General features: G+C 45.8%; 1 protein-coding gene across 3 annotated transcripts; it reads right to left on the bottom strand.

Annotated features, from left to right (window-relative positions):
• Nucleotides 1–1,170: 1,170 nt before the first annotated feature.
• Nucleotides 1,171–26,927, bottom strand: CDC42EP3 (CDC42 effector protein 3). Of its 3 annotated transcripts, XM_059891389.1 has the most exons (3): nucleotides 26,162–26,423; nucleotides 6,164–6,301; nucleotides 1,171–3,179 (listed from the first exon to the last, which is right to left on the bottom strand). In XM_059891389.1, exon 3 carries the CDS (start codon nucleotides 2,951–2,953, stop codon nucleotides 2,189–2,191), a length of 765 nt encoding a protein of 254 aa, XP_059747372.1. In that variant the 5' UTR covers nucleotides 2,954–3,179; nucleotides 6,164–6,301; nucleotides 26,162–26,423; the 3' UTR covers nucleotides 1,171–2,188.
• Between the last annotated feature and the right edge of the window lie 853 nt (nucleotides 26,928–27,780).

Below are 27,780 nucleotides of genomic sequence, written 5' to 3' on the forward strand. Positions count from 1 at the left end.
TATGGTTCAAAAGCCGGATGTGGCTGTTTCCTTTGTTACAGGGGTATGTTTGTTGCCATCTCAATGGTATCTAACCTCATGGGAGGGACCATATGTGAAAGGGCTCAGAGAAAGTCTAGCGGGTGCATTATTGCTTAGATTCTGTACAGAAACCCAACTCCGGCAGAGTTGTCCTCTCCACCTGAAACAGAGGGAGCAGAGGAAATGCAAAGACATTCCTTGCCATTTCACCTAACAGTTTAATCTGCAGATGAAGAGTAAAATGAGAATATGATCAGTAAAAAAATTAAGATGTGTTGAGTCTGCTTAAAAATGATGAGATATATTGGACTCTTGCTCATGCATAAGATTTAGAAGAGGCTGGGAAGTCTCTGTGTGGAACTTGAACCATGAGTGCGTGTGGTCTAGCAGAAAAAGAACACTGGAAAATTGTGAGGTAGAAACACAGCAGGGAAATTAAGGCAAGAACTCAGTGCACTGGGGGGGCTTGTTGCCTCTTCTACTGTGTTTCAGCTCTAACTCAAAGATTATTTCAGCTAACCAGATGACAGAATTGCAACAATTTCAGACGTGGTGAGAGAATCGCTGAAGGGTTTGGAAGCAGTAGTTATTTCAGGGATACATTTCAAGGAGAAATGAAAGTTTTTGTGTGTGAGCATTTGTCTTGGAGGGGGAACGGGTGGTTGACAAGGACAGGAATCGATGTGTACATTTCCTGTTCCTGTTTCCTTAATCAACATTCTCAGAGCATCTCTGTCTCTTTCGGGGCCAAGTGCTTTCTACTGCCCTCTTTTTGGCCTCCTTAATCTTGTCTGTATGGCACCCACAGAAAGGAGACATCCATCTGATAGGGACAGGGTTAGGCCTGCATGAGTTTACTGTGTTAAATTTAGGTTGGAGATTCATGGAAATGAGCTTTTTGAGAGGTTGGCGTCAGTGTTGTCTTAAAAAAAAAAAAAATCATCTCACATGTTCAGTTTTCCTAAAATTGAAGAGCATTGTTTCTGGATAATAATCAAAATAATCAAAATTACTGAGTGAGTGGAATACACCTCTTACCTCATTTAAAGCCTTGTGTACACTTTACAGAAGCAATTTTTTCTAGCCCTGGATGTCAAGAAAATATAACTCTTGTCTTATGTTTTTGTTTAGTACTATAACCAAGCAAGCTGATTTTAACATTTACTCTTTATTGTGTTGTATGAAGTACCTATGTAATGCAAGTATGTACTGCACTAAAATACCCATATTTCCAAAGAACATTAGGTGGTATAGCCCACAGTCTCTGCAGAAGCATTGTGAGTAACCTGTGCCTTTACACTTTACAATCCACTGTTGGCTGCTGTGAAAAGTATAATAGATGAAGAAAAAATAATAATAAAGCTAAGTATGAGTACACTTTTCCAAACATACACATACACAGCTTACAATGGAACCCAGTGGAAAAAGTCAAATGACCACATTTGATGTATTATCTATAAAATGTAGACTTTGCAATAAAAAGCCAAAGGCACATAAAAATATATTTTAACTTTAAAAATAACTTAGTTACAGTAATACTTCGCTTGTGTCTTACCAACATGTAGCTGACAGTCAAGATTTCGCAATATAGATATAACATATAGGGATATATAAGAGCTACAAGCAAATCCCCAAAACCCATAATGTTGTTCAAATGTGGAAATGAGAAAAGTTTTAACACTTAAGAATTTGTTTGCTATGGTGAGCCCAAACCATGTAATATAGAAAAGAGTCTAGAAAAAAAAGGCGTGGGTGTTAAATAAATTTGACTTCCTTTTGCTCAGAAAATGCCAGAGTTCTGTAAAGGTCCTTAATGTGACTGGCACAGCCCTTCATAGCTAAGTAATGCCAGTCCTGGCCAAGCCAGATTTCTCACGTGTCTGGAAACAAAAAATGTGAGCTATACATCAGCATGGCCCACTGAAAATGGGTTCTGACTCACTTCCTCTCTTTTGCCAGGACAAGTTTTTTTTTTTTTCCCCCTTTATATTGTTTTTGCAAACAGGGTATACCAGGTAAAAAAATATTTTGTAGGAAGGTTATTTTAGAAAACGCATCACATGACAGCAAGTATAGCCAGTGAGGCTCTCCTCTTTGTGGTTCGTTTTCTTCCATTCTGTCTGTTGGTATCTTTTACACCAAAGGAAAAGGGCCTGGCCGTGTCCTGTTACTTATTTTTATCCATGACATTCAGCACCTCATCCAGAAAGGAGGGCCCGAGATCAAGCTGCAGGGACAGGAGGGAACCCGTGAGGTCAGAGAGGGACTCCTCTGATTTAGTCTTTTCCTTGACGAGCTCGCAAGGGGCGGGATGGTCAAACATGTCCTCCGCGGCCCAGTCGGGGTACTGTTCGGACAGGCTGGAGGAGTGGCTGTCCCGCCCCTGGCTGGACTGCGATGCAGACCCGCTCGACCCCCATGAGACGTCCGCCTGGTGGACCGTCCCGTTCTCCAACACACTGCTTTTCTCTGGAACCTTCTCCTCCACGACCGGCTCACAGCTAAGCCGGGGCAGCTTTCCCGGCCCAAAGGACTCCTGCTTGGAACTGAATGTCACCGGGGACAACAAGGGCAACATGAGGGCTTGGGACCCTCCGATGGTCGGGAGAGAGATGGCGTTTTTGAGCACCGGCGAGGGCGTTTCTGTGAACATGGAGTCGGAGGTGCTGTTGGCCCGGAAGAACTCATTATGCCCAGGGAACTGGCCCATGTGTGCTTTCTCCTGGTTTCCGGGTAGAAGCTCATAGTTGCCTTGGAGAAAGGAAATGTCTCCGAAGACGTCGTGCTGGCCCTCCTTGCCGATGTGAATGGTGTGGCGGAAGTCTCCGAGGGGCGGACTTATCATATCGGGAGACAAGATGTCCCTCAGTTTAAATTTCTTTCCTTTCTTGTTATTGGCAGCTTTCAGGTAAATCGGGGTTTTGGCTGGCATTTTGGAGTTTGAGAATGTCGATTTTGCAAAAGGGAAAGAGGGCCACTTTCTTCACCGATGTTACAAGTTTCCCAATATCCTTTTGGATAGGTACTGTCACATTATTTTTCTCAAATAGCTCCAGAAGTGGCTCTGAAACAAGAAAGCTAAGAGGCCTTCCTGGACGCAAGCAGGCCTTTCTGGAGAGCCACTCACATCCTCAACCTCTTCCACAGCAGGGAGAAACCTGGAAGAGAAACCAAAGCAGGTTAAAACTGGCTGCCCCTTCAGGGGTCCCTTGGGCTTCCCTGGTGGCTCAGATAGTAAAGAATCTGCCAGCAATGCAGGAGACCTAGGTCTGATCCCTGGGTTGGGAAGATCCTCTGGAGAAGGGACAGCTACCAACTCCAGTATTGTTGCCTCAAGAATTCCATGGACAGAGGAGCCTGGTGGGCTACAGTCCATGGAGATCACAGAGTTGGATACAACTTAGTGACTAACGGGTCACATGGGCCTGACTTTTTCACAAGAGCCTGTAAATAATGGAGGACTTCAGTTCCCATTTGAAGTCAAGCGTTATTGTTCAAGTAGGATTAAAAACTTTAATCCTAACAAGGGTCTACTCATCTTAGTCTTACTTCAGGGCAAGAGAAAGAGATTAAAAAACCCAAACATATGAAATTAGCACTTTTTAAACATGGTAATGGACACAAATTTTCTGGATTTTTTTAAGCTTTAGGTCCTTTTCCTCTAAGCTGTCAGCACATGACCAGAGTGACTGCAGCTCCTTAGACACAACTGAATTTAAGATATATTTTCTCTTGTGCTTTGATGTTCATACCAGCAAGGCTATTTTGTTGTTGATTGACTTTTACATATAAATAAAATTAATGCAATGCAATGAAGTCCATAAGGAGCTGGAACTATCATTTACTAAGTGACAGTGATGCTAGTGTCCAAAAAAATCTCAGTGAAAATGCACTCTTACAGATGAGAAAACTGAGATTGGGAGTCAAAACAAAACAAAACAAAACAGGCTTGCTCAGTAACATACAGTCATTATGGAAGTTGGAGCTGGAATCAACTTGGGGTAGAGAGAATAGGGCTAGCAAAAATTTTAGGATTTGGAGGCATTCTGAAACAGAAGGAAAAGAACAAAACTGCTTCTTTTCAAAGAAAAAAGTGGGATCCTATATCACTCACAAGTGGTCTTCATTTGTGAGTACTTTTGAAACATTTGCTGATAAGCTTGTATCCTTTCCCTATATTAGGCCAGGTTCCAAGTAACCGCAGTGAGTTGCTGCCTCGTGTTGATGCCTTTGTATTAATAGGTGGTACCTGTGACTTGATTCCAAGCAAGGTAATGAGATATCAAAACCCTGATTAGGTTACATTATAAAAGATACCATCTTAGCACACTGGAGGGAGACTCCCTTACTGGTTTTGAAAAAATAGGCCACTATACTGAGATGGCATATGGAAGTGAATTCTGCCATTAACCCGAGGGAACCTGGAAATGGATCTTTCCCCAGCTGAGCCTTGGATTAGACCACAACTCCAGCCCTTAGTTTATAGCCTGATGCGACTGTGCATCTAAGCTCTGTCTGCACTCCTGATCCGCAGACACTGGGAGATGATACGTGGGTAGGGCTGTAAGCCACCACGTCTATAATCTACCACCTCATATGGAGAAAACTAACACACCCTCCCTGCCCATGCTGTATGATACAGTTAGAAGTGATGGGCTGCAAGAAGGTTTGGGGGCTCTCATCTTACAGATGAGAACCTCGTCATCTCTTGAAAAGAATCCTTCAAATCTTCAGTCACATCAGCTGACCTGGAGAAGTTAAAACCCTCCCCACTGTGGGAATTCCTGAAATGGCTCTGCTGTGACTTCTTCCACTGGGCTCTCCCCTTATCCACAGAGCAAATAAATAATCCTCCAAGGGTTGGGTCAGATGGTGGCTTGAGGGGAGCTACATTTGCTTTGTAGCAGCTGGAGGCCGTCTGCATCTGTTCCATACCCCATATTTCTTTCCTTTCAGCACAAGTTTTAAATTCATCTGCCTGTGGCAGGTGGTGAGAACTGTGCTCCAGTACCCACTGGCAAGGTAACAACTGACTCTGGGAAGTGGCAGGCACACAGGCCTGAGAAGGCAGGGAAGGATGAGCTGGAGAGACCACCCCCGCCCCCCCCCGCCCCAGCCCTGGCTTTGGGAGTGGGGAGGAGGCCGAGGTGGTATGAGGGTTTGCACCAGAGCAGGCTATCCTGGAAGCTGCCAGAAAAGACCATGCACTCTCTGGAGGAGCCTGGCGGGTCTGCCTTCCCACTTCAGACTCAGAAGGCATGGAGATACTATGTTATGAAAAGAGATGCTTGATACCAAGCAAGTAAATGGGGAACCCCAGCACAGGAAGACATGCTTATGGGTCTGTCATTCTCATAGTTTCAACTCTAATTTGGGTCTTGTAAGTAGTAACTAAAGGGGAAGCCCTGGGTCTTTTTGCTAAAACATCAGAACACCCTTCCCCTCTAAGTGCACAACAGCCCAGAGCCCCTGCCATCCTGGGAGGCTGGCACTGCCTCCCTGCCCCTCTGGGCACAATGCAGTGACCACCTGCAGAAGCAGCAGGGGCACTGGGGCCGCAGAAGGTAGAGGGCAGCCCTGAACAACAGCTGCCCACCGGAGCTGTGTCCTCAGCAACATGGCCAGGAGAGCAGCTGCCATGGAAAGATACAGTGTGTCCAAAACTCCGGGGCAAGCGAGGGCGAGGGCTGGATGCGTGTGGTCAGCTGGTGGAGCCAGGATTATGCAAGGCCAGAACAGGCATGGCATTCATTCCAGATTCTTTAGAAAAATAAAAATATCACGAAGATGCAGTCAGCCTGCTTCTTGGTCACTCTGACTGGATCACTCACACTCACCCTTTACCTGTACAGCGACTGGGGATGTCGGGAGCAAACGTGAGAAAAAGTAAAGCGTACTCCTGCTATACCTGCAAGGCTCAGGGAGGAACGCCCAGTCCTCAGTCCCTGCTTGGCTATGGCCATGGCCCTTCAGCAGAGGCTTGCCTGGTCTGGTAGAAGCTGGATTTTATGTTAGTGGACTGCATGCAAAGATGGGAGAAAAGAACCAAAAAAAGAGAGAAAAAAGTAAGAGAAGAGTTGGTGAGTAGAGGCTAGATAAGCTGCAGGCAGTAGATTCTCCAGAGTGGGAAGAGAGGAGATACCTTAAAAGGCGCTTTTCTTTCTTTCTGCAAATATTTACAGTTTTACTGCATGACAAGGCTGGAGGCTTGTAGGACTTTGCGAAGAATAATTGGTATTGAATTTCTACTGTGTGCCAGGGTGAGGAGCTCCCCAGTTCACTGAAAGTTTGGGTAAAAAAAAGAAAGAAATTTGGTGCAAAAATGTCAGTTTTATAACTTTAGATGAGTTTATGTTTGTGATATGATGCTGGGGAAATATCTGAGCACTCAGACCCATCTGCCTGTTGTATCTGCTTTCTTTCCTCTTCCAGCGCAGGGGCAACCATGCTTGATCCCAGGAGAGACCATCCAATATCATGACTCTGTCCTGACTGCTTGCTCCCCTCCTTTCTCAATGTTTCTGTGCCCCTTGGCTTATCAGTCAATGGACAGCCATGCCTCAGGCCAACTGCTCAGCATCTTCTCTGCACTCACTAAAGCAGGAAACGACAAGGCAGTTTCTTCATAGGGAACAAAGTATCTGGTCCTGGAGCCGGTATGTGTGTGTCTCCTGGGAACCACCAACACTTCCTATGACAGGAAATGTTTGAGAGTGTCTCACTGTGCCAGGCACTGCTCCAGCCTTTGATGTGTTCTAGGTCACTGACAGGAACCCATGTTAACATCCCCATTTTACTGACAAAGTACTGAGGCACAGGTTGTGCCAGGTGGCATGGCTCCCAGGCACTAAGCCAAGTGGCTAGGCTTATTCCACTTAACTCCAGACACAGAGGTCTTGACATTTAAGAAGCACGCTCCCCGGGAATTCAGTCAGTGATTGATTGCCAAATGATAAAGGGGGTGCCTTCCAAAACCTGTTTAAGATATAATATGTGATAACACGCTGGGCTAATAAGAGTAGGAAGCACATACTGGTCCAACCCCAGCGGAAGATGGTTATCTATGAAAACTACGCAGCACATGCCTTTGACCCCAGAATTCCACTTACATAGGTTTATCCAATTTATGTATATGGGAAATAAGGAAATAATATTATACAAAACTGTCACTCCAGCATAGTTTATAGCAGCCAAGAGTTATAAACAACTGTGAATTTCCTGATGGTCCAGTGGTTGGGGCACAGAGCTTTCCCTGACAAAGGCCTGGGTTCAGTTGCTGGTTGGGAAATGAAGACCCCACCAGCCACACTGTATAGACAAAATTAAAAAAAAAAAAGGAAAAAAAGAGTTGGAAACAACTTGTTGTCCACCTTTAGCGGATTGATTCTACAAGTTAAGTTACATCCATACAAATGAGTATTACATGGTCTACAAAAGGACAAAGCAGTTCCTGATATGTTGATATAGAAAGAGCTTCAAAGATGTGTGTCTTCAAAGTAAAAAAAGATTGGTGCCAAAGTGCACAAATAACATCTGTCCCGGCTTGTATGTCAATAAACCTCTTCTGGAAGCAAACACAGGAAATAATGGTGAGTGCCCACAGGGAGAGAAAGTAGGTGGAGGGGGATAAGGGTAGAAGAGAAACTTTTCACTGTATATCCTTTCATGATTTTGGAGTTTTGAACCACACAAGTGAATGAGCTATTTAAAACAACAACAGCAAAAAATAAGTAGAGGGTTGTTTCAGGCTCAGACTGCACTTTCCTGCAGGGACAATTTTATACACAGGTCCTGAAAAGTCTACCCAACCTATAAGTTATTGATCGTAATGCAAACATGACTATGGGAAAGTGGGCTCAAAAGCCAAAGTCTGCAGGGGAAGTGCATGGATCTACAAAGACCTCACCAGAGGGTGAGCCTCACCTTGTCAATGGGACAGAGCACTCCTTTCTGCGTTAATTAGAGCTTCACTGAGGGGTACCCGCGGCCCACGTTTGCAGAATGGAAGAGGTCTTAGAAGAGAAGGGTTTTCATCAGAAGGAAACGAGAATAGGAAAGAGACCCAGGACACTGGGGTAAGGGTGGGTGCAGGGTATCTACGTGGAAGGCAGCACGGGAAGGTGGAGGTGCTGGGGCTCAGGGGTATAGCTCCTTGTCTTGAGAGGTGGTGGCCACACAGATGGACAGCTTCTTATGGTAGAATAACACAAAATCCTGTCCCTCCTCTCCATTTCTGAAAAGGAGACTTGGGCTCCAGGAGGATGCAGGTTGACCCATGTGGCAGCAGACAGAGCAAGGGATGAATCAGAAGGAGAGCCTCTGAGTCAGGGGGACACCCAAGAGAAGAAAGTGTGAGAAGAGGAGAGGAGAGGAAGAACTGAACCAGAAGGGCTCATAGGCCTGACTAGAGCTGGAAAGGGAGGCCTCCTGGGTGCTCCACGAGCCAAATGAAAAGCATCAGAACAATACCACCATCACTAACTCTCCACACTCGGGGCTCTCCTGCTGGCCAGCTTTTCTGCATTGCTATCATTCCTCCACTCCCACTGTCTTTGAAAGAGAGAAAGGAAGGGAGGAAGGGATGAAGGACTAGAGGGAGAAAGGAAGGAAAGAGAATGAGAGAGAAACCAACCATCCTATGTATAGCCCTTTCTCAAAACGCTCCCCTTGACCCTGAAATCTGAACCCTCCAGGACTGCTAATCGCTTTCTCTGGGAGTTTTTGGATCACTGTTTGCTCCTCTACCCTCTGTCCCAAGATGACACTCGACATAATATTCATCTGGGAAATTAGATTCCTCTGAAATCAAAGGTTCAAGCTCCGGGGCACTGGAGAGGATAGATAGGCCAACAAAAGGTTTCAACTCTTCAGTCAGTCGCCTGTCACCCTCTGTCAAGGTTAGAGAGGGTGTCTGGCAGATGGGTGGGGATGGGTGGGCGTGGAGTCCAGCTGCAAGGGCACAGGTCCTCACTCTCAGGAATTTGTGAGAAGCTTAAGGGTTCCAAGACAAAAGGACTCAAGAAGAATTTGAAGACACGGTTTTGATAGGAAAAGCAGAGTGTCAGGTGGTCATTCCAATACCAGGCTAGACAATTCGTTTCTCACATGTGACTGACTTAAGCATAGGTGACAGTGTTAATAAGAGAAATCATAGCAGTAATAATTCTATGAAGAAAGAAAACTGAAGTGGCCCCCTTTTGCTTCATGTCCTTATCATCTTTTTGGTAAAGAGAATGATGCTAAGAAGACTAAAACAGGAGGTGGGAGAAAAGCAAAGGGTTATGAAGAAGTTACACCCTGAAAAATCACTCCGTAGATGACCAGAGCTGGCAGTACTGGCAAGTCACAGGGCTCTGAAAAGAACAAAGGGGTTGAGATTTTTAAAAATTCCATTTATGTTAAGAATGGAATGTGTGGCTTGTCTGCTAATTGTTTTTAGATTAATTCTTAGGGGAGAGAGAGGGTAAAAAAAATCTTGCATCCTGAACAATAGGTTGTTAATCTAAAACACAAATGCATGAACCGGGGCAGGTGGGGGTGAGGGGTGTGTATGTGTGTCTCTCCTGAGGGACCTGTGGGCCTTTTCCTTTCTTCGACTTGCGGGAAGTGAGTCTGTGCTGGATTTCCCCTTTCTTGCTTGTTGTCACATCCGTGAACATCCAGCTTCTGCTCACTTTTCGCTTTGTCTCAGTGTAGAATCAGCAGGCCCTTCCTCCCAGCTCCTAGATGCTGCACCGCTGCAACATCTGGGCCCCAAACAAAAATGCCCAGTTATTATTCATTCGTGCCTGAATCCACAGTCCCAGGGAAGGATGTTAACTCAGCCAAGAACCCGCTACCCCTTCCCCACCCACCACTGTCTTTGGGGTATTTCTCTCCGCTGCCAACACAGGGAAACACAAGGGAGACAATGCCCTGGAAAAGTGTATTTCACCCTGGGCTCCACACTTGAAAGGGATAAAGGTGACTTGGAACATGTTCCCACATGTTCCCAGGAGTCCAATTGGGAGACGACAGGACTCAGGACACGTGAGAAGGTAAGAGCGGAGCAGCTTGAAGAAAACTCAAATACAGAGGGAAAAGGAATCCTTAGGGATCTGAAGGATTCATTTAACTGTAATGGAAAAGGGATTAACTTGTTAAGAGAGGCCCTAGGGATACAAAGGCAGAAGCTAAAGAGAAACAGATTTTGGATCCTCTAAGGGAGAACCCAGGGTTCTGGAAAAGATGGAATGGGTTGCCATGGTGGGAGGGGCGGTGTACTGAGCATGTGCCGAGGCTGTCACAGCAGCAGCCTTGACTTGGAGCCTCCGATGTGCCCAGCGGGTGGGGTCTCGTCCCTGTTCATTTTGAGTCTCCTACAAGGGAAAACCATCGCTGCTCACTTCCTTATGGCCCCACTTCACACTAACCTATAAAAAAAAGCACTCACAGACTTCCTGGAAGGCTTTCCATTTGAAGACGGCAATATAGGGATGACAATCTTCCGTATCAGAAACACTAAAGTATCACTACAATGAGGGCCTCTGTAGGCGCACTTCCCTGGACCAAAGAATTTTAAAATTGGAGGAGAAAAAAAAGGATACTATTAGAGATTCAACATTGAACTTACATGAAAACCTAAGACTGAAGTAAATGTAACCGGAGAATACCCTGGTAAATGGCATCCTGGAGGGATGCTTTCCATATTTTTTAGTCTGTTTTACTCCACCCACAAGAAGATAAGAAGATGCCTTTTTTATTTTTAGATTCTTTTCCTCTCCCCATATTATCTGAACCTGAGGACATGGCTATATGCTGCAAGGCTATAAGATGCCATTAGCTCAGTTCCCAGCTGCCTGGCTGTCATGCAAATGAACTTATAGCCAGACTGAGCAGACAGCATTTTATAGACCCACTCAGAAAGTCTATGCTACATCTCAACCCTCAATTATTTATAAATGGACTTCTCCTTTATGATTCAGCTACAGCTTGTATTTATTTTTCTTTTACAACTCCGATTATACAGAGACCCACAAATACCATATGGGAGACTCATCACTAATGTGCGTACACTCCTCACGTTTATAGGATCTAATTGTACTATTTGAAAGGGTTTTTAGAAGCAAAATTGGAAGACAGAACATCCACCTAAAAGTACTGACCCTGCACTTTAGAAGAGAGGCCATTACGCCCTTTCTCCCTATTAAAATGAGTTATTGGGGAGGACTTGAGGCAGACCTGGATCCCTGGCAGTTATGAGAGAGGGGAAGGGTCTGGCTCATTTATCATGACTAGTTTTACAGGGGACTCAGCCTCAGGGCTGGTCACAAGGACCAAGGCAGACGTTCTAGCTGGTGGATATGAACCAAATCCTTCCATGATACTAGAACAAATGGATCTGAGTTGGTTTGTGAAACTGCAAGGACAAAAATCAATACAGGTTGAGAACCTCACCCTTAAGTTGTCAGCAATGTTCATCCAGGAACTGGCTCGAATCTGTAGACTCAGCTCAAGTTAAGTAACTGGTAAAGCTGCTCACCAAAAAACAAACAAAACAAAACAAAACCCCAAACCACTAATATTAAAGTTACTTTATGAAATTCATAGAGCAATGACTCTATGAAAACTCCAGAAATAGGAATATCAAATGTTCCAAACAGTTTGACAAGTGTCCAGAAATTCAGACTGATCATTTCACTCATACTACATAAGTCATGGTCCTCTTCATGTGCTGTGTGTCTTCATAGCACATCCTCTAAGTTAGGTCCCTTGACTACCTTGACTATTTCCCTAATGGGGTGAGGGGACAGATAGGGATTTCCATGCTACCCTCCCATCCTGCTAGGGCCCTTGACAATCGTCCACAGTCACTAGATGGACTGAAACTTGGCTTCTCTGCATCACACCAGCAGTGGGTATATTTGGAGCCTGGCAGTGGCCAGTGCATGCTCTACCAACTTCCACTGCAAACTCCTCTGTTATTTGTACATAAATATCTGTACACAAATATTTGTTGAATGCATGAATGAATATCCCTTTTGAGTAGGCTGAGAGCTTTTCTGTGAGCGTGAGCTGGGTCTTAATTCATTTCTTTTTCTCTCCCACAACATGTGGCACACAAGTAAAATAATTAAGAAGTGTTATTTAAATCCCTAAGCCCTGCTAGGCCTTCCAAGATGAGAGATAGTTGCTTTGTGCTTAGGAACCATTCCCCCATCCAAGTCTGCAAGAAAGTATAACATGGGAAATGCTGAGTCCTCTGAAGATTGTACACATGTGAACAGCAATGGCTCAAGTGCATGCTGTGGGCCAGGCAGGTGAGTATCTGAACACACTTCTTAGGAACCAGGGTTAGATCAGACCTGTGTCTTAGGCCCATCACTCAAAATGCGGAGGAGCTAGGATTTCAGCCATGGTTGAACACTGCAGTCTGTGCTTCTAACCGCCGCTGACTCGAAAACTAATGTGAGGACCTCCAAGGAAATGGGTTGAGAATGGTAATGCTGTTCCAGCCCATCTGTCCTGCAGTCCAGCAGCACTAGGGGAAATGATACACTATGATCTCAACATCAAGAGTCCGAGATAAAAATCTGACCTAGTCATTAACTAAGAATGAGTAAAATGGTCCCAGACACCAGCCTCCCCAACTCACTAGGAATCTTCACTCTTTTTGTCCTTGTCAAAGAGAATCTCAAATGGGATTTGACTTCATGTGAAAGAAACACCAAAATATTAAAATTTTGAGGTAATAAAAGCCCCCTGAGTCTTGAGGAGAAAAACAAATATCCTGTTCTGAGAAAAAAACATTAAGTGCCATTAATTTTTTTTCCCAGAGGAAACACGTGCATCGTGGCTGTGCACCGGGGGGCCCTGTACACCCACAGGCTTTCATGGGGACAATGGCTCCCTTCCCTTGCTATTGACACTTCACTTCCCTCTTGACTTTCTGAAACCAAGAACCCTGTGTTTCTTACATGAATTGTCCTCCCACCTCCTTACCATCAACCACTATTCATAACATCCTCCAAGACCCGCTTCAGTCACTTCCTTCCTGCAGGAATTCTCGAACTCACCTCACGCAATCTAGGCTCATTACTGCCTTACTTGGAGGTTTTCTCAGGGCTCTTAGAGAGCTGATATTTGCTTTCTTTCCTGTTCCCGGATTTTACGCTTTTGTATCTGGTATCTCCTGGTAGGTAGTAAGCGCCATAATAAGGTAGGCAAAAGTGGTGTAAAAAAAGAAGTGCTGCTATGATAACAATCTCCTCTTTATGCTGGATCACTTACAGAGCCTCCTCCTGGGCTGTGAACACAGGAGGCCCTTATAACTTATTGAATAAGCACTTTTAGTTTTCCCTATGGCCAGCCCTTGGATCAAGGGTCTGCAAATTATGACAGGTGAGTCAAATCCAGCCCTGTACCTGTTCTTGTAAATAGAGCTTTATTGGAACACACCAGTGCTCCTTCTTTTATGTATTATCTTCACTTCAATCGAAGGTGATTCTGTGCCCCCCACCCCTGGACATTTGGCAGTATCTAGACGTATTTGTAGAGGTGGTGGTGCTACTGGCATTTTTGTGGACAGAAGTCAGAAACACTGTACAATGCACAGGACAGCCCCCCATAACAAAACATTATCTGCCCCCAATTCTCTGTAGTGCTGAGGTTTGGAAACCCTGGTAGAGCTGCTTTCCAATGACAAGGTCAGAGGTGAGTAGTGTGACAGACTCCATGTGCCTGATGCTTTATGGGAAAAGCTGGAACCCATGCCTTAGACGCTGGCGTTTTCAACATCTTAGGGTTGGACAGTGGTTGTCCATCCCCCAACTCTCAACAGTCCTCTTGCAATCACACCCCTGTCCTCGGCTTCAACCACCACCTCTAATGCTAACTTCCAAATTGGAGTCTTCAGCCCACACATACATTAGTCTAGCCCAGTGAAACTCAAAGTGGGTCTGTGCCCCAGGGTCAGTCCATGATGAGATATGGACAGAAATGGAAAGACAGCTTGTAGAAACTTTCTCACATAATCAAGCATGCAGATCAGTGGATTTTTCTCATTGGTCAGACTCTTGGCATGTTTGAGAGGGTGTATCATCAGGTTTGCACGGAAGCTGGGTATGGTCCAAGCAGCTACTCGACATGGCTGCTATCAGTAATACAATGGACTGGAAATTGAAATAAACAAAACACTAAACATCACTGGTCCTTCACAGAAAGCAGCACTGGACTTTTCTCCTGTAATCTTTCAGACTTGACTTTGCTTCCCTCAGGTACTTCCTATTTAACTTATCCCTGACGGAATATGCCATCTCTCCTCCTCTTGTTGGCCCTCAGCTTTCACGTCCTGTACTTTTCCCTTTTGGTAAGTGGCAGGAAGTCACCAAGATCCAAAACCCAGTTGCCACCCAGGATTCCTCTCCATGCCTCATTCTCATCAAGTCCTATTCTCTCACTTTGTCCATCCTCTTTACTTCTAGCCCTTGAGATCTCTCTCCTCAACAAGGGCACTGGCCTCCCTACCTGTCTCACTGTCATCAACCTCATCTCCTCCCACTTTATCTTTCAATATCTATCAGAATGAGGCATCTTGAATGCTCCCTTAACCTTGGGTGGCAAGCCTGCCCTTGAAGCCTAGAGATAAGATAGCTGGAGAGGCCCACTTTTGCAAACAGGGTCTCGCCCAACCCTGCAGCTACAAGTCCAGCCAGATCCCATGGTCCACACTACCTTGTTTATACCTCAACCCACCAGCTGTCATTGGACTTCCCTCATAGCTCAGTTGGTAAAGAATCTGCCTGCAATGCAGAACCCCCAGGTTCTATTCCTGGGTTGGGAACATCCCCTGGAGAAAGGAAATGGCAACCCACTTCAGTATTCTTGCCTGGAGAATTCCATAGGCAGAGGAGCCTGACAGGCTACAGTCCATGGCCTCACAAGAGTCAGACGTGACTTAGCGACTCAACCACCCCACCAGCTCTCATACTATCCTGCAGTTAGTACTGTCTGCTCCACAAGGCTGCCTTCTCCTGGGGGGAGAACTATAATTCATAGCTGGTACTGAACAAATGTTTGTTGAATGAACAAATGAGAAAGCTTGAGATTGCCCTGACTTCTTTCCTCATTAACCCTACCTGTCTTACTGAAAATACAAGCTGAGTCTTTCTGTGACTCCTACAAGAGAGAAAACCATGAAGCAAGGAGCTGTCATCTATTTTCTTATGGCAAAGAGTTTCTTTCATTTCTGCTTTCTCTATCCATGCAGGGTAAGAATTTAACAGCTTATCAATGCAAGCCACAGTTAATTCTACAGGCTCATACAAGATCTTGGGATTAAGGCAAAGAATATTTGTTGACATGATGTTTCAAAAGGAAATGACTTCCATCCACCACTACCATGTGCAAACAGAGACAGGCAAGCCTCTAGAAAAATTTGACAATACATTTCCCGGGAATGCAGGCTGACTAGTTATATTTCAGTCAATCTTACAGAATGAGGCCCAGGAGAAACAATGGGCTTGCATGCTGACCTCTCCTTTCAAAACGAAATGGATTAAAGGGGGACTTGAAGTTTTTAAAAGACCCTTGCTCCTTGGAAGAAAAGTTATGACCAACCTAGACAGCATATTAAAAAGCAGAGATATTACTTTGCCAACAAAGGTCCATCTAATCAAAGCTATGGTTTTTCCAGTAGTCATGATGGATGTGAGAGTTGGACCATAAAGAAAGCTGAGCGCTGAAGAATTGATACTTTTGAACTGCGGTGTTGGAGAAGACTCTTGAGAGTCCCTTGGATTGCAAGGAGATCCAACCAGTCCACACTAAAGGAGATCAACCCTGAATATTCACTGGAAAGACTGATGCTGCAACTCCAATACTTGGCTACCTGATGCGAGGAACTGACTCATTGGAAAAGACCCTGATGCTCGAAAAGATTGAAGGTGGGAGGAGAAGGGGATGACAGAGGATGAGATGGTTAGATGGCATCACTGACTCCATGGACATGTGTTTGAGTAGACTCCAGGAGTTGGTGATGGGCAGGGAGGCCTGGCGTGCTGCCATCCATGGGGTCGCAGAGTTGGACACGATTAAGTGACTGAACTGAACTGGATTTTTTAGCCCAAGATATGTAGGGAAACCTGCAAGAAACTCTAATGGATATTCTATAGAAAAGGATTGTTTTGAATATTAAGGTGTCACTAGCACAGATCACGTACTTAAAAAAAATGTATTAAATGAATGAACACACCAGCAAGCAAAACGGTAGAAAGACCTCTTGCTGCTATTCTAGGCCTTAGAAGAGGAAAGAAACTTTGAGCGAAAGCTATAGGATTCTTATAAAATGCCAGACCATACAGGTGCCAGTTACCTCCTGTGTAAATGGGGATAGTCACCCCAAACCCATCTATCTCTCATGATTATAAGAGCTGAGTATGAGAATCTTTTTAAGTGGCAATCTTCATAGAGTGTTATGCAAGCACAAAGCATCATCTCAAATGAAAAACCAGAACATCTATTGAAATGCAATATGACGGAGGGGAACCATTCTAATTGCCCACATAATGAGTCCATTTTCTCCTTAAATGTTGTCTGTGGCAGTCACCGATGTATGATTGCAGATGGGGCTAAAATGGTGTGTGTCTGCCCTGTGCACAAGCTCCACAATTGGAAAAGATTCTTATTTCAAGCTTTGTTAATGTTGTTCAGTTGCTAAGGCGTGTCCAACTCTTTGCGACCCCATGGACTGCAGCACGCCAGGCTTCCCTGTCCTTCACCATCTCCTGGGGTTTGCTCAAACTCATGTCCACTGAGTCAGTGATGCCGTCCAACCATCACATCCTCTGTCGTCCCCTTCTCCTCTTGCCCTCAATCTTCCCCAGCATCAGGATATTTTCCAGTGTGTCCCATGAGGCGGCCACAGTATTGGAGCTTCAGCTTTAGCATCAGTCTTTCTCATGAATATTCAGGGTTGATTTCCTTTAGGATTGACTGGTTGGATCTCCTTGCAGTCCAAGTGACTCTCAAGAGTCTTCTTCAGCACCACAATTTGAAAGCATCAATTCTTCAGCGCTCAGCCTCAAGGTCCAACTCTCACATCCTTTCATGACTACTGGAAAAACCATAGCTTTGACTATATGGACCTTTGTGGGCAAAGTGATATCTCTGCTTTTCAATACACTGCCTAGGTTTGTCATTGCTTTTCTTCCAAGGAACAAGTGTCTTTTAATTTCCAGCTTAATTAGAGAATAATTCTTTCTGTCAACAGGACAGGGAGCTAACTTCTATACATACACATGTATCCTTTATCTCCGTGTGCAATTCTTCCAGCCTTGAGAACAAGTGGGACTCCTTTGAGTCAGGAAAATTACTGCCATTTATTGGTCAGATAAGGAAAAATTTAAGGCCATACAGTTATTTTCTTTAAATATTTGGTGAGCTATCAGGTGAGAGGAAACCAGTACCATCCCTTGAAAAGAATTAGGTGTGTGATTAGGGTTCAAGGAGAGGGCAGGTGGGGCTGGATAGGAGGAAGAAGTCTAACCAACTTGAGTTAATCAGCTTGAAGAATGGGAGAGGCCCATCAGGGGAAGTTTTCCAGCTGAGTCTGAGACTGGTAGCAATTCCAGAGGGGAGGGAGAAGGAGAGCATTCCTGCACTGGGAGAGGAGTTAGCGGAGATACCTGCGAGTCTCAGTTCAAGCAGCAGCCCCTGGTATGTGTGTGTAGACTTCATATATATACAGATAGGTGTTAGAATCATAGATCTGTGTTTGAAGTTTATTTATACTTAATAAAGAAAATGAATCTTAGAGTTCTGTGATTCTGTATGTTTGCAGAAACATCTAGCTTCTAGGGAATTATAAGAAAAAACATGTTTTTTTAATGAAGTTAAGACTACCCTTAGAATTAAAATATTTTTTACTAGCTTGTAGCATTTTCATTATCTTTTCTCATCTTTCCTCACATTAAGTTAAGGGTACAATGCAATGCCAATGACTTTCTCTGCAAGCCTCAGCTTGTGTATCTGTGGAGTGGAGCTAGTGAGAGACAACACATATAAAATGCTTGACAAAGTCCTGTGAGGCAATGAACTTACAATCAATGGAGATATAGTTATTGTTATCAATTATCCCAAAACCTAGAACTGCATAAGGAACAAGACAAGCTGAAAGTTCACCATCAGAATTTTTTCCCAACTTTACTCGGGACCTGTCTACCCAAAATAATTGTTTTAAATAATATGAAACCCGAAATGGTCTGGTTTCAAATATAGTCATCCCCCAGTATCTGTCCAGTGTTAGTTTTAGTTTAGTTTTGGTATCCCACGGATACCAAAATGCACAGATGTTCAAACCTCTTATGTAAAATGGCATAGTATTTGCATCTAACCTATGCACAACCTCCTCATACTCTTTAAGTCATCTCTAGATACTTATCATGCCCAATACAATGTCAGTAGTTGCTAGCACATAGCAAATTCAGGTTTGCTTTTGGAACTTTTATTTCCCCCCAAAAGTTTTTGATCTGTGGTTGGTTGAGTCCACAGATGCAAAACCCACAGATACAGAGAGCCAACTGTCTTAATTCCTCGTTCTGAGAAAAAAACTGGAATCGGGAAGACATCACTGCTCTACACTTCCCTTGCGCCTCAGCTGGTAAAGAATCCGCCTGCAATGCAGGAGGCCTGGGTTTGATCCCTGGGTTGGGATGATCCCCTGGAGAAGGGAAAGGCTACCCACTCCAATATTCTGGCCTGGAGAATTCCATGGACTGTATAGTCCATGGGGTCGCAAAGAGTCGGACATGACTGAGCAACTTTCACTTTGACTGCTCCATTCCCCAAGCTGCCCCTGAGACAGAGAGCTCAGTGGGCTGGCAGGGGAGCACTACCTGCCCTCTCAGTTGAGCCCACAGCTTAAGGGCTTCTTTAAGAGGAATACAGAACAAAATCCACTCATGAATGGAGGGCAGGAAAAGAGTTTCCGGTTTGGTGCTATGCCATGCACAGCAGGGCATGTGGCTTGAGCTGATTCATTCAGCAAGCAGCAGGCCTTGGAGAGAGCCTTCCACTTGCCTTCATCCAGTCCCTGGCTAGTGACTCACCTTCTGAAACATTCATCAACAACAAACATCTACTGAGGACCTACTGAGTGCCAGGCAGAATCCCAGAAACTGAGGCTACAGCAACGATGTGCTCACAGAGCCGACATCCCAGTGTGGAGATGGCTGATAGGTAAGCATACCAATGATGAATGGCTGATGTTGGCATGGCTGAGCAGTCTAGGTGGGCACTAGGAAACAACCCTCATCCTTCCACCCCTGGGGCTGCCCGGCCTGTGCTCTGAGTGGACACATGGTACTGAGCTACCGCAATTACACCCGGGCAGGAGAAAGCTTCCATGCAGGTTGCAACGGCCTGGCCAAGAAGGCTTTGAGGAAGTTCTGCTGGTGGCCTGAATTTCAAAGTACCCTGGATGGGCTAGAGGTGCTCCTTTGGAATTTGAACATTTGGTAGCCTAGGAAGAAATTATTTTACCATGGTCAGACTTAAGGTAACTGAAAAAGATTTCTGGCTTGGCAACCTCTAAGAGAAAATAACATGAGTAGGACCAGATTGTTCCTTTTTTCATTAACTCTTAGTATTAAAAAGATGAGTGCCAAGCTAAACTAGGTTCAGTCCCTACTTTTATGAAGCCAATATTCTAGGTGGTCACAAGGGTCAATAAATGAAAATTTAAACATATTAAGTATTAAAATAGGAAAAGCTATAAGACACTATGGAAAATGCCTAAGATACAAGCGGGGTGGAGAGCGGGGGACGGCGGGGCGGACAGTATTAGGATCAAAGCTGTTTAGAGCCAGGAGAGCGCTTGGAGAATTTCAATGGCTTCCTCTACATCCTTCCCCTTCCACATCTTCACCCAGAGATGGGCAAGGATCTGCCTTGCAACACAGCTGGCCAGTCAAGGGCTTAGAACCTCATCTGCTGTGCTAAAGATCAATGGTACGTGTCTTTTTAAAAAGTTAAAAAAATAAGTATATAAAAAAGGGAAAGAATTCACATATATTCTGAAATGGCAAAGCCACATTTCACCAAAAAATGTCTTTGCTTGTTTAAAAAGTTCTGCGTAACCTAAATGATTATAATGGTTTTTAACAGAAAAGGTCTTTTTCAACTAAACACACAGTCATCTATCACTGGCATGATGTGTCTACAAATATGACCTTCAGGTTGTCATCTGAATGTGACGGATTCCCAAATGTGTAAGCTGTCTAAATAGAGGCCTGACTTTGAAGTTCTCTGCCTTCCACGCTGGCTCAGGCTGCTCTGCACTGGGTCTGTTTTTCAACAGAGGGTTTTACATGATGAGTTTAATAGTAAGATTGCTATGCTCATAGATGTCACTAATCCTGGCTCACTGGATTTTAGAAGCTAGAGATGATATGAAATGCTCCAGCACCAAATGTCTCATCTTAGAGCTGAGAATAAGACCCTGAAAGGTCACAGTTCCACAACTTGGGTCAGAGGTACGATCAGAATCTATGCTCTCTGATCTCCAATACCTCTGTGACTGTCTCCATTTAATTCTGCACGAGTTTTATCAAATAGCAGAATGGCACCTTCCAGTGTGTTCCGGTGGCTCTGTTCCTGTACCCCTGAACAGGCTGGAGGGCAGGCTGCAGCGTGTGGCTTCTGCCTCTGGCTTCATGGTTCCCAGAATGTTTCCTGTCAGACTAGCTCTGCCAGCTGCTCTCTGGGCAAGATGATTGGATAGATACCTCCTCCTTGTGCAGATTCACCGCACACAGTGACATTAAATGCTCTGAAAAGTCCTGCACAGGGGGACCTCTATCAGACTGGTTTCCCAAAGAACCATTTTTGGATCCTATTCATGTCTCAGAGTTCACATGATGTAGGGTTGTATAGTAACCCACTCCAGCATTCTTGCCTGGAGAATTCCATGGACTGAGGAGCCTGGCAGGTTACAGTCCATGGGGTCGCAGAGTCAGATACCACTGAGCGACCAACACTTTCACTTTTTCTTTTTTCAGTGCTGAATGAGCTAACTGCAGGTGTGTGATCTCTGTGATAGCTTAGCAAACAATCAAAGGCTATAAAGTTACTGATGACTTTCTCAAATGTACAAATAAAACCCAAATCACTGAAAATCCAGGTTTTAAAAAATTTAAAATTTGAGATTCTAGGATTCTATTCATTCATGACTTGATCAAGCAAATACTAATTTGAACTCACCAGCCCTTAAACTCACTCATCTGTTCTCTTGGTTATTCAGAAATAGCAAACTTTTTAATATCAATGATTTGTATTATAACACTATATGCTTTAATTTAAAAAAAACTGCTCTTCCACCAGAGGTACTGTCAAACTCCGTCCTTCATCATGAGACTGGTGAAACTTGGCACTCAAGAAGTGCATCAAGGCCAGAGAAGGCATTTTTTTTTCCCTAAAGGAAAGAACATTTGCTTGCCCGCTGCTGTAGAGGCATCAGTATTTGGCTACTGATATTATTTATTCTGGTCTGTGGGATCCATTTTGATTTGTAACCCTGAGAGAATGGGGCAAAAGATGGGAAGAAAATGGAGGCAGACAGCCCTAAGGCTACTGCCCTTGGTTTTGAGACAACCTGGATTATTTCAGGAGAAGGCAATGGCAACCCACTCCAGTACTTTTGCCTGGAAAATCCCATGGACAGCCAAGACATCCTTTCCAGAACCCCTACTTCAGTCTGAGCAGCCTCCCACAGCTAATCACAAACCCACAGTATCAGAGGCAGTGGAGGCCAGGCCGTCTCCTTGGGTTATCCGGGGCACCTCTCTATGTCTCAAAGGCCTCCTTGCTCTATCTTTCACACCAGAAGCTTATCTGGCAGAGTCTGGGTCATATGCAGAACTTAGAACTGGAATGAGGCCCGACTTCCTCCAAGAACAGAGCCTTCCTACCCACCTTACTGGTGGCTCCTGCCTTTTGCTTTAGCTCCCCTTGGAGCAACATCATTATGAAATGTGTATTAAATGCCCATTGAGTGCCAGGGACTGAGGGGTCAGGCACCACGGCTGTGGTCACTAGTCTCAAGGAGGTGACCGTCCAGCTTATTTACTGGACCCTGCAATCCCTGACCCTCCAGAACTTTAAAACAAGGATGTTTGCCGCACACTAAACTCCAGTTCATGTTTGGGTCCTGAAATTCCTAGTAAAACTCTTTATAAACTAAACCGCTCAGGTAACTGCTACTAGTAGTTTGAAGCTCGATCCTCTGCAGGTGACTACTGACTATACAATGAGATTCAACCATCTCCAATAAATAAAGCAATTCAGGGACTTCCTGGGTGGCCCAGTGGCTCAGGCTTCTAATGCACGGGGCCTGAGTTTGATCCCCGGTCAGGTAACTAGATCCTACATGCAGAAAGGATGATCACACGTGCCACAACTAAGATCCAGTGCAGCCAATTAAATAAATAAAAATATTTTAAAAAATAATAAAAATATGATTCATATGGTGTTCCCAAAGGCTGGCAATCCCTGTCATCTTCCTTAGGGCAGTGGTACTATGTGATACAGTGTGCTGCAAAGTGAGTTCTCTGCCAGAGGCTAAAAAACCCTTATAACAGTCAGATTTAACAGCTTCTCTGGCCTTTTTCTGGTGGTGAGGGTGAGGTATTCATTTAGGGCAAGGTCAAACAGGTCTGAGTTCAAACCTGATTCTGCTACTTACTCAGTGGTGTGACCTTGGACAAGTTACCAACCCTTTCTGAATCTGTGTTTTCATCTGGAAAATAACAATACTATCCACCTCAAAGAGCAGTTGTGAATATTAAACGAGACCAGTATTAAGCACCTAGGGAAACAACAAAGGCAGTAATGAAAGCATCAACTTTGTATTGTGTCTACTCTGCACCTGGCATGCTCCGAGTGCTATTTAACTTATGTAATCCTCAGAGCAGTACTATCTGCATTTTGCAATCGATAAACTGAGGTATACCAGCTAAGTAATTTGCTTCAAATCACACATGTATTGAGTGCCAGGGCCAAGATATGAACCCAGACAGCCTGCCTCAGAGGCTCTTAACCTCAAAGTTTTTTCTCCCATCTCCTTAAGCAGGACGCTGATCTTTGTGGAAAATTAGCCATTCATTTATGCACATATTGGGTCGCTAAGTTGCATAAACCTGTTTAGGTATGTTCCTTATTGTGTAATTTGGGCTTTCCTTTGTGTCTCAACTGGTAAAGAATCTGCCTGCAATGCGAGAGACCTGGGTTTGATCCCTGGGTTGGGAAGCTACCCTGGAGAAGCGAATGGCTACCCACTCCAGTATTCTGGCCTAGAGAATTCCATGGACTGTACAGTCCATGGGGTCGGAAAGAGTCTGACACGACTGAATGACTTTCACACTTTCACTCATTATGTAATTTCGGGCAAGTTTTAGAAGACATCTGTCCTCAGTTGCCACAGCTGTAAAATGAGGGTATCAACAGTTCTTTCCTCATAGGTTATTAGAAATAAATGAGTTAATCAAGGTATAAGGATAAGAACAGGGCTTGGCACTACTGGCAGGCTCCATGTAGTGAGTAGCTTTAACATATAAATTCACTGAACAGTGTGATATATTAGAATTCTTTGGCTTTGGTGCTTGGTAAAGATTTTGTGGCTGGCTCCATCCAGTAGTTTCAAATGACTATACTGCCCTTGCTCTCTGGCAAACGTAGTGGATTTAAAAAACAAGTTTAAGTTCTTAATCCATCAATGAATAAACAGGTCAGCAGGATTCTGTTTAGAAAGAAATTAGGCCAGGCCTAAATAAAATCAGACTGAAAGCAAAAATTGTAATAATAAAAAAAAAAATCAGAGCAGTCTTTTGGAGTTTTTTCAGGTTATGAACTGAAGTCCACCCATTGGATAAATGTTATGGCTACTGGGCAAGAGCTCGTGAAAAATTTATGGCCTGGTAAAAAAAAATCTCTGGGTGATGTAGGTTAAAACAACTTTATTCCCAATGCTGTTGAATACCATGAATTTTAGAAAGAAAAAAGGGCAGCTTTTGTGAACATGTTGGACATAAAACACCACTTTAAAGGAAAAGCTGGAGAGCAGATAGGGCAAAGCAGCTCATATGAATAGTTCTGCAATGATTTTTATGGCTTTGCATTTACTCATCTTGCACCACGTTTAAATTTACAATAAAAGCAAAAAAAAGTGCAACACTCATTACTCTAGCTGTCTTTACATGTTCCGTTGAGATACAAAACAGGATTTCACTACTCAGGTTTTAAGGGAATGGGGAACTCATCTCATTTCATGTCTGTAGCTGCTGCTGCCACAGCACCATGTTCCAATCATGAAATTTATAACGTAAATCTCTTGCAGATGATAACCACTGGAAAAGAGAAACGGCCATGGATCCAGAAAGGCTTCCAAATTTCCCCCCCAAAGTTCTCATCTGTGGGCCCAGAGGCTGGTGCTGAGTGTTTTACTCAATGAGTGAGGCCTGTTGGGAAACCTACATGCTTTAGGAGACTTAATGAAGAAATCTGAACCGTTCCTTGGTTCTCTTCTAGTCTTTATTACTTATTTCACATTTGACAATACCAAACACTTCACAACTGCCCTAATTTATCTCAGAGCGTTTACATCTAATCTGAAAACATACCTGTGTAGCTTATTCTTAATTGTCAACAAGAGCTCTTACAAATTTCAGTGGGTATCAAAAAGAGGATCTCTGGAACTGTCCAGAAAAGAAGTTGCATTTCCTGCTCCTTAGATGAAAAGATCTTTTCGAGATTAGAAGACCACAGGAGCCTTTTAAATTGACTTTAGGAATACCCCTGGGGCACCGACAGGCCTTCACGGTGAGCCTTTGTCTCCCAGTGCTTTCCAAGGAAGTCCCCAAGAAAGGCTTTGCTATTCAAATTGGGACATCTGCTGCTCTCCAGATTTGTGTTCTTTTTTTGAAAGGCAGCACCCCCAAGAAACTCTAGGATATTATGAAGCCTAAGAGTGGGGGGTTGGGGAGGAAATCTTTGTCTCCCTAACATTCATCAGTTCCCTCCTCCTAAGCAGCACCTCCCTCGCCACCGCCCCCCACATCCTCAGCAGGCCACAGCAGCGACTCCCCCAAATACACCAGCTCTGGAAAAGATTCAGGCTGCAATACCCTTGTGACATTCCTATTCCCGCCCTCATTTTAATTCCCTCACTTTTTTTTTTTTTTAAACGAAATGTAATTACTTGACTGTCAGCCTGGGCTGCACTCTGGGGCTTTTACTCCTTTCAACACAGCTGTGCTCCCGGCTTTGATGCTGCGGTCCACGCAGCTTGTCCCAGCCACAGCCTGGCTCTCGGTAATGTAACATTCAAGTGCATATTTATTTTTAAACTGACCTCGCGGGCTGTACAGTATAAAGGTCCTGCCAAAAAATATGCTACTTTCTATTTATAAGATGAAACACATGCCTCCCGAAGTCGAGAGGGGGATGGAGCATAATAATTCATAACGAAAAAATGATTGGCCAGATCCATTTGTCCTCACGTGTCTGATACTTGTCTGTGTCAAGACAGTTTCAAGGAGAAAAGGGGAAAAAAATCTTGAAAACACTTCAGTTGTTCAGAAACCACCGTAAAAAAAAAAAAAAAAAAAAAAAAACCTGCCAGATCTGCAGGTTGGCGCCTCAGCCACAATGCCCCTCAAGTGTAGAGAGGGCACCAAACGGGTATTGCCACAGCAGATCTGAGCCGTGCGCCCTTGTGTAGCCCTGATGCCAATCCACGGTGGGAGGTGAGCGGCAGCCATGTGCGGCTTGTTCTCGGATGGAAAAATGCAATACGCGCCCCGAATGGCTGTCAATAGCTCGGAGGGTGCAGTGTAGCCGCGCAGCCTCACCCTGAAAAGTGGTAGGCACAAAAGGTGAAGCTCTGAGTCCCGGTCGTGCCGCGTGTACCACCCCCCCATCCCCACCCCCCAGCTTGCTTTGTGCCCCCTACGGTCCTTTGAACACCAGCTGAAAGGTGATGCCCTAGGTAATCCCCGCTCCCTGTGCTTTACCAAACCTAGCAGCCACGAACGCCGGAAGCCGCCACGGCCGCCGGTGAGACAGACTCACAGACGCACAGAGAAGAAGCCGTGGGCAGGCAGCAACTCACCAGCGGCGCCAAGGATCCCAGCCGCTGACCCTGGGACCGGGCGCCCGGCACCGACACCTCCCGAGGGCGCACGCAGTCCCTGCCCGCCACGCGCAGATCCAACCGGGTCGGCCGGCTCGGCGCCCGCTCACAGTATTATCCGCTCCGAGACGGCGTGAAGGCGCCGAAGGCCGGGGTCTCTAGGCTCGCCCCCACTTCGGGCCCCACGGCTGCGCTCCCCGCTCTGTCGGGCAACAGCCGGAGAGAAGGTGCGAGCTAGACTGAGCGTGCAGCCGCTGGACTCCCGGACTGAACCTGCGGAGGGCGGGGAGGCGCGGGGCGGGGCCGGCAGCGCGCGGGGCGGGCCAGGGCGGGCCGGCGGGCGCGCCGCAGGGCGCGGGCTGCCGGCCGACCCACCCAGCCAGGGTACCTGCGCCCCGGCCCGGAGCGGGCGGACTGGGTTCACCCTCTGCGGGGCCTGCGGCCCCCGCAGGACAATGGGCGTTCATTGTTACGGCCCCGGCGCCACCCCCAGGGATGTGGCTTCCCTGCGAGAGGCTGCGTTCAGCTCCCTCCACACAAAGAAAGGACTCTGGACGCTCGGTTCAAAGAGGGACCTGGAGTGCAAGTTCCAGGTGCCCCTAAACAAAGGGACTCATCCCGCACCCCAGACACCTGTACTAAACCTCGTGCGCCCACCTCTTTCCGTCCCAACGACCCGATCTAACCCGGCAAGGCTCCGGCGCGGCGGGCGGGGACTCTGGCGGAGGAGATACCACTTGACCGCGCCGCCCCCGTCGGGCCGTGGGCCCCCGGGCCACTCGACGCCCGGGTTTGGGAGGAGGGTCGTGTTCTGTCAGTTTCCAGCCTGATCCTCTTGGAGCTGCCGCCAAAACCCGGAGAGTGGATTTGGCAATTGGAGACGCCAGGGGCTGCTGGCTGAGCAGGGGCACACGAACTGCCGACGCTGCAGGTTTTTCCAGTCCAGGGGGAGGCGTTTCCTCTCCCGCGGGGACCCTAAAAGAGATTTGCCCAAAGCTGGGGCAAGCGGGTGGCGGCTGCCGGGGACGAGGGACTGGGCGCTAGCGGCGTGGCGGCGGCCCAGGAGCGTAAAATTCCGCCCTGGGCGGCACCTGCGCCCTCCAGTCATTCCGGCCACAGCCGCTGCGCGCCCCGCCCCTCCGCCCGGAGGCCGAAAGTGGACCGGGTTAATTAATTTTCTTAATCCGTCTCCTTCTCTTCCTACTCCAGCAGTCAGCCTGGGGAATGAGTAGGCGACAGGAAAGGGCGGTGTTTTCCGGTTGTAAGGCCCCAGCCCGCACGTTCTGCCTGGGGAGGGGACTGGAACCCAGGAGAGCCTGGCACTCTGGGCCTGGCCCCGGCCCCCGGGGCTCTCAAATTGAATGGAAATCCTGGCACAGAGAGCGATCCTCCAGGGGACCTTGACTTTCCGGTGTGGTATCAGCTTCAGGTCATCACCGCAAGGTCCCTGGGTCTGTCTGAAACCTTAAGAGGATGCACATTAAGCTTTACTTTGTAAACCTCGGCTGAAGTTAAGGTGAAGTGAAAAGGAAACAGACACAACTATTCTGGAAAGCAAAATACTTGGGTGGAGTGTTAAAAGCCTCAAAGAAAATAAT

The sequence above is a fragment of the Bos taurus genome, chromosome 11 (genome assembly GCF_002263795.3).
Source record: "Bos taurus isolate L1 Dominette 01449 registration number 42190680 breed Hereford chromosome 11, ARS-UCD2.0, whole genome shotgun sequence".
NCBI lineage: Eukaryota > Metazoa > Chordata > Mammalia > Artiodactyla > Bovidae > Bos > Bos taurus.

What these genes read in the sequence shown, in the direction of transcription:
- CDC42EP3 (XM_024998987.2), bottom strand. Translation starts at nt 2,953, where the DNA reads ATGCCAGCCAAAACCCCGATTTACCTGAAAGCTGCCAATAACAAGAAA.